General features: G+C 52.4%; 2 protein-coding genes across 3 annotated transcripts in view; one reads left to right on the top strand and one right to left on the bottom strand.

Moving 5' to 3' along the window:
- LOC101994656 (RT1 class I histocompatibility antigen, AA alpha chain-like) overlaps positions 1 to 6,509 on the top strand; it is a 629,094-nt gene that overhangs the window by 532,145 nt on the left and 90,440 nt on the right. The gene's annotated exons all lie outside the window — the stretch shown is intronic.
- Positions 1,572 to 3,356, bottom strand: Aif1 (allograft inflammatory factor 1). 2 transcript variants are annotated; one of them, XM_005370836.3, is made up of 6 exons: positions 3,243 to 3,356; positions 3,023 to 3,084; positions 2,874 to 2,940; positions 2,513 to 2,554; positions 2,159 to 2,321; positions 1,572 to 1,772 (listed from the first exon to the last, which is right to left on the bottom strand). In XM_005370836.3, exons 1-6 carry the CDS (start codon positions 3,265 to 3,267, stop codon positions 1,688 to 1,690), a joined length of 444 nt encoding a protein of 147 aa, XP_005370893.1. In that variant the 5' UTR covers positions 3,268 to 3,356; the 3' UTR covers positions 1,572 to 1,687. The 2 variants fall into 2 exon arrangements, with proteins under 2 accessions (XP_005370893.1, XP_026633674.1); XM_026777873.1 differs by lacking the exon at positions 2,513 to 2,554.

Genomic DNA, 6,509 nt, shown 5'->3' with positions numbered 1-6,509 from the left:
GTGCTGGGATTAAAGGCGTGCGCCACCACCGCCCGGCTTTTACCCTTCTCCTAATTCTGCATATCATCTTACTTTCACTCTTACTCCCTGGCTGGCTGGCCTCTAGGGCCCTCCTCTTCTTGTTCTCTTGCTCCTTTCCCCCCCAGATTCCTCCTCCTATTTATCCTCTCTACCTGCCAGCCCCGCCTATCCTTGCTCCTGCCTCTCTATTGGCCAGTCAGCTCTTTATTAGGCCCATCAGGTGTTTTAGACAGAATCACAGCTTCACAGAGTTAAACAAATGCAGCATAAACAAAAGCAACACATCTTTACTGAGTTAAACTATCCACAGCATAAACAAAAGTAACACACCTTAAAAGAGTATTCCACAACAGGCCAGCAGACATTACAAAGTGAAACCTTGGCAGGAGGGAGAGAAGGGGGGTTGGGCACTGGAGCGGTGACCATTGAGTGTGACTGATCTTGCAAAGGTCCAGAGCTCAGTTCCCAGCACCCAATCAGGTGACGACTCAAAAGCCTCCTGTAGCTCCAGCTTCGGGGGATTCTGTGCCTTTGGTATCCTAGGCACTTGTGTGCACACACACACACATATACAATCAAAAAATAGTTTAAAAAATTTTCAGCCTTAGTTAGAAGCATAGTGTTGTGACAAAGAATGTGCTGGAGTTCCTCGGTTTAATTCCCAGCACCAAATAAAGTGTGTGTGTGTGTGTGTGTGTGTGTGTGTGTGTGTGTGTGTGTGTGTGTAGTATATGTTTGAGCTATGTTGTCGTCCTAGAATTCACTATATAGACCAGACTGGCTCCAAACCAACCCCAATCCCTCCTGAGGGATTAAAGGTGTACACCACCCATGCCCGGCTTATTCTTTTTGTTTTAACTGTGTGTATGTGTGGGGGGGTGCACATGAGTGCAGTGCCCACAGACAGCAGAAGACACCAGAACCTCTGGAACTGGAACCAAATTCAGGTCTTTTTTTTTTTTTTTTTGTCTAGGGATTGAACTCAAAGACTCGTGTGTGCTAGGCCTCTGGTCTTCGAGAGCAGTGTACACTCTTAACTGCTGAGTCTCTTTCTAGCCCTCCACCCCTCACTCACTGATGTTTTGCACAGTTACTGGATCTCTCTATGGGAATTACTGAGAAGGGTATCTCTCTTGCTTCGCCACTGGGAAGAACCACTGGGAAGCTTTGTATGCTGCAGCTGCTGTATATGAAATGCTCTTTCAGGGAGTAAAGAAACCTGAGTTGGGGATGTATGTGAGTGATAGAGTGTCTTCTCAGTATGTGGGAAGCCCTGGCTTCAACCTAGCACTGAAGGAAGGAACAAAGAATGAATGAATCTGAACTATTGGCTGGAGACTGGGTGTAGTATGAATTCTAGTGAATTCTAATTGGTTTTAATAATAAAAACCCCGAGTAAGATATAAGGGGTAAATACTGAGAGGTAGAAAACCAGAGCAGCCAGTCACTAGTTCTTACCTCTACCAAATCCTCGGATGGAATGAGCGATGCTTCCTTCCTTCCCAGACCCAAGCCAGGTGTCCCCCAATAAAAGCAGAGCTGACGTGAACTGGGAGGGGAACATTATTTATTTATTTGACTCTGGCTCACAACTACTTCTTTTTCTGCCCCCATGCTGCTGTCATCAGCCGCCCCTTGGTGGCACCGTGTGGACATCCACCTCCAATTAGGGCAACTCAGAAATGGCTCTCTTGGCTGGGGGACCAGTTGGTTTCTGCTGTTCTTTGCTCTTTTCCTCATACATCAGAATCCTGGAAGAGACACAAGTATCAGGACACATCTCTCAAAGGAGTAAATCTTAGGTGTCCGTAAGAGTTCAGAGGGGGAAGAATAAGAACAGGGAAGCAGTGCTGGGGACAGTGGGGACCAGAGCTGCGGACATGGTGGGGGCTGTGGGGACCAGAGCTGCGGACATGGTGGGGGCTGTGGGGACCAGAGCTGCGGACATGGTGGGGGCTGTGGGGACCAGAGCTGCGGACAGGGTGGGGGCTGTGGGGACCAGAGCTGCGGACAGGGTGGGGACAGTGAAGGATCTTGGGAGAGTCCATCTGTGAAGGAAGGGTGGTTGTTCGGGACAAGGTTAGGGCTGGGGATGGAGAAGACAGGGAGTTCAGGAAGGTGGGAACTGCACGCTCACACTCTCAGGATGGCGGATCTCTTGCCCAGCATCATTGAGAGGAAGTCGGAGTAGCTGAAGGTATCCTCGGAGCCACTGGACACCTCTCTAATTAATTTCTTTAGCTCTAGGTGGGTCTTGGGAACCCCTAGTTTCTCCAGCATTCGCTTCAAGGACATAATATCTGAAGGTGGAAGATCAGGTGGGAGAGGAGGGTCCCATCTCTCTGCCATCTCGTCCCTCCACGCACCCATCCCTGCCCCTTGTATTGTTGATTGTGGCTGGGCCTTTGCCTGTCCACAGGGGACAGGGCTAACAGAAGAGACCTCTGTTTGCCTAGGTCTGCACACTCCCCCCACACCCCCTTTTCCTCACCAATATCTCCATTTCCATTCAGATCAAACTCCATGTACTTCTCTAGGTTAAAAAAAAAAAAGTAGTTGCTGGTTATGGGGGTTTAAGGAAGAGGCAGTTAACCAGTGCTAGGGTAGTGTAGAAGATGTGGGAGGAGGAGGAGGGGCAGGCAGAGGAAGTGGGGATCGCGAGGCCCTGTGAAGGTGGAGGGAACCTGTAGGGTGTAAGATGGATGAGCAAGGAAAAGGGCCACAAGTGGGTCCCTCTTCCACCGCAAAAAGCAACTGATCCTGCTGGCCTTGTTGAGGTCCTGTGAACCACCATGCCCCCCAACACCCCTGGCCCCAACTTCCCTCTCCACCCACACGTCTCGTCTCCTCACTCTTGAAGGCTTCCAGTTTAGAGGGCAGGTCCTCATCACTGCTGTATTTGGGATTGTCCAGGAATTGCTGTTGGCAGATCAGAGCCAGGGTCATCCCTCTCGGCCCCCGGGGAGCCTCCAGACTCTACCCTCTTCCTTATTTCTCTTACCTTGTTGATCTCATCCAGCCCCTCCTCCTGCTGGGCCTTCAGCAGTCCAAAAGCTTTTCCTCCTGAGGGGTACAGAGGTTAATCAGCCCCCCTCCCTTTCCTGCCTCCCGTGCCCGAGGGTTACCCAAGTTCTGCCCTCTGAAATCCTTCAGCAGCCTTCCTGGCTCCCCAGCCCAGGCCTGACCCATCCCGGCTCCTGATGCTATGTGGTCCACCCTACCCTGCAAATCCCTGCTTTGGCTCATAGCTCAGCAGGTGCTGGTGGCGGTAGGTGGGAGAAGACTAGCCTGCCGGTCTCTCTGTCTCTCCACTAGTCTCCTCTCTCCTACTTCCCCTTTCTACTCATTCCCTCCTCTGCTAACTCCCAGGCATCACTTCCCCTCACTTTTGCTGACACTAGACCTCGTAAAAAAGGAAGGCAGAGAGGGTTTAAAATAACACGCTGATAAATTCCTTTTTTTTTTTTTTGGCAGGGTCTCACATGTCCAGGTGCCTGAGTTCAAGCGGCTGTCCTGCCTCGGCCTCCTAAATGGCTGGACCTGCATCCCTGCCCCACACCTTGCTCCACACAGCTCCTCCATGGGGCAAAGACTGGCCAGCTCCTGGAGGGATCTGAGAGGACCAAGGATGGTACCCCAGGCCTGCAATCCCAGCACCTGAGAGGTAGAGGCTGGAGGATCCTGGGAGTTGGAGACCAGCCAGGCCTACACAGTAGGAACCTGTCTTAAATGAAAACCAGAGCCAAAGAAGAGAGAAACAGTGGCTCTTCCAGCTACCAGGGAGTGGGTTGGGGGTGGGGTTTACTTGAAATTTCCTCAGGCTTCATGATGCAGGTTAAGACACACAGCTGAGGAGAGCTGGCTGGCTCTCTCCCATGTGCAGGAGAGAAGCTGAAGGCTGCAGTCCGACCCAGGAGTGGGGTGAGCTGAAGCCAGGGCGTGGAAAAAGAAAGATGCGTCTCTCTCAGGCTCCAGAAGAGCACTGGGACGGGATGCGTGGAAACGTGCTCCGGAAGGACTTCGGTTTGTCCGCTTCATGATCGGCAGCACTGCCCTCCTGCCTCACCTACTTTGAAATCCTTAGTAGAGAATACAAAGTCATTGGAGAGTTTAGGGAGACGCTCTGGAAGGGCTCTGGAAGGGCGGAAAGTGAGGCTTGAGAGGACAGCAGACCAAGCGGGTTCCACCCCGCCACCACACCCCAGCACTTCTCACCCCGCCAAAGCTGAGAACATCCCACCTGGCCACGGCCGAGCATGTCCCACCCTGCCACGGCCACGGCCACGTCCCACCCTGCCATGGCCACGTCCCCCGCCACAGCCACAGCCACGCCCCCCCGCCACGGCCACGGCCACATCCCACCCTGTCACAGCCTAGCACGTTCCCACCCCATCACAGCTGAGCACATCCCCGCCCTGCCACAGCCGAGCATGTTCCCACCCCGCCATGGCCGAGCAGCATCTAACCCTCACGGAAATGCCCTCCCCGGGAATAGCTTTTCTCATTCAACCATTGGGTCACTAGGGAAGGCTGGGGCTTTGCCTCTAACTCACTCTGACCCCTTGGCTCTTACTCTCTCCTCCCCAGGCTGTCTCCCCTTCCACTGCAGGCAGAATCCACTCTGCTTCTCCTTGACCAGGTGGTGGGGGATAGTGGCCTCTCCCCCTGCAGAGAGCAATGCACACCTGCCCTCCAGCACGCTCAGCTCAGTGTCTGACAGGGACACTTTTCTAGCTGTGTTCATGCAACAGTGCTAGGCCTGGTGAACCAGCAAACGAGAAGTCTGTTCCTGAGGTCTACAGAGCTCCCTGTAGAGGGTAGATCCGACCGTCACAGTCAGGGGAGATGCCTCTGAGAAGCCAACTCCCAGGGATGCAAGAGATACGTGGATAAGAAATATGCTGTTTTTCTTTTGATTCTTCTAATTAGTTGGTGTGTCTGTGTGTGGACATATGTGCCTCAGGATGTGTGTGGAGGTCAGCGTGCAGGAGTTGATCCAGCCAGTACCCTGTTAGCACCTCATGGGAAGGTTCTTCCCACACCAATGAGTTCCCCAGTTCCTGGTGGAAACTGATCAGATGTCCTGCAGTGTAATTCATGTCCAACACTGCCTGCCAGGCCTCCACGTGAAGACACTCTATCCAACAAGACCGCTCCAGGTTAAGATGTGGGCCTTGAGACCAGGCCTCCTGTATGTCTGGACAGCCAGCTATATAAATCAAGAGCACTATAAGCCCCTCTTCTGCTTTGGTCACTGGCCAGGCCGGCTCCCAGGGCTCAGGTTGAGAACCTTGGCCACATGTTCTGGTTCCTTATAGAGTACCCAACAGTGACCCAGAGGGAACAGACAGAGACACAAGGTCTCTCTGGGGAGATGGTCTGGAGCTTCCATGCCCTTGGGCACCACTCTCCCTGACAGCTCTCTGACCCCAATCTTTTGGGGTGTTAAGGACACGTCATCATGCCGGGATGAGCCATTAAATCATTAGCTATTGGCTAAGGACCAGTTGAGTTTAAGGTTATATAGCCCCTTACCCATCCCTGCCCTTGGCAACAAGACTTCTCCCTTTAGGGACTTTCCAGAAGTTACCCTATTAACATAAGCCCAGTTGAAAGAGTCTTATTATAAAACACAGAAGATGCCCTTTTAAACCTTTGTCACTTAGGAGATAGCAGGGGTATTGGAGGTTGTATATCTTAGTATAATATGGGAAAGAACACGAGGAGCAGCAAACTCAGGCCTTGAAGCAAGAGCAGTCTGCCTGGCTGGAGCATGTGTGCCTTGGCCCAGAGGTCAGGTGCAGATGGAGCTGGACTAAAGCTTGGAGGCGGGGCATGTAATCAAAGATTAAAGGGATTTTTAAAAAGCTAGCCTAGGTGCAGGACTGTATTTCCCAGCACCGAGGAGGCTGAGTCAGGAGTGCCTAAGGTTTGAGGGAAGCAGCCTTAAAAGAGTTCTAGGTCAGCCTGGGACTTGCTCGGGCAGGAGAAATGGCTCAGAGAGTTACAGTGCTGCCAAGCTCCAAGGCCTGAGGGAAGCCTACAACCTGCCTGGCGGAAGGAAGGAAGGAAGAAACCTCCACAAATTAACCTCTGACCCCTCCAGGCATGCACTCTCTCTTACACACAATAAATGAAACGAAGAAAAAACACCAAAACAGAATGTACCAGAAAAGATGGAGATGGGGAAGGATCTGTTAGACCCTGTGAGGGAGGTTAGAGACCTCTGTTGCTGAGGGCCCTCTGTTGCTAAGGGCGCTCTGTTGCTAAGGCCCTTTGTTAGGTCTCTCCAAGGGGTGGGACTAGTGTTAGGTCCAGGACTATAGACTATGCTGCCTGGAAAAGAACACTCTGGTCAGAAAGTGCAAGGTGGGCCGGAACTCGGGAGGCAGAGGCAGGGGGATCTCTGTGAGTTCGAGACCAGCCTGGTCTACAAGAGCTAGTTCCGGGACAGGCTCCAAAACCACAGAGAAACCCTGTCTCGAAAA

This window comes from Microtus ochrogaster, unplaced genomic scaffold, assembly GCF_000317375.1.
Source record: "Microtus ochrogaster isolate Prairie Vole_2 unplaced genomic scaffold, MicOch1.0 UNK87, whole genome shotgun sequence".
NCBI classification, from domain to species: domain Eukaryota; kingdom Metazoa; phylum Chordata; class Mammalia; order Rodentia; family Cricetidae; genus Microtus; species Microtus ochrogaster.
This window is presented reverse-complemented; position numbering and strand designations above follow the sequence as displayed.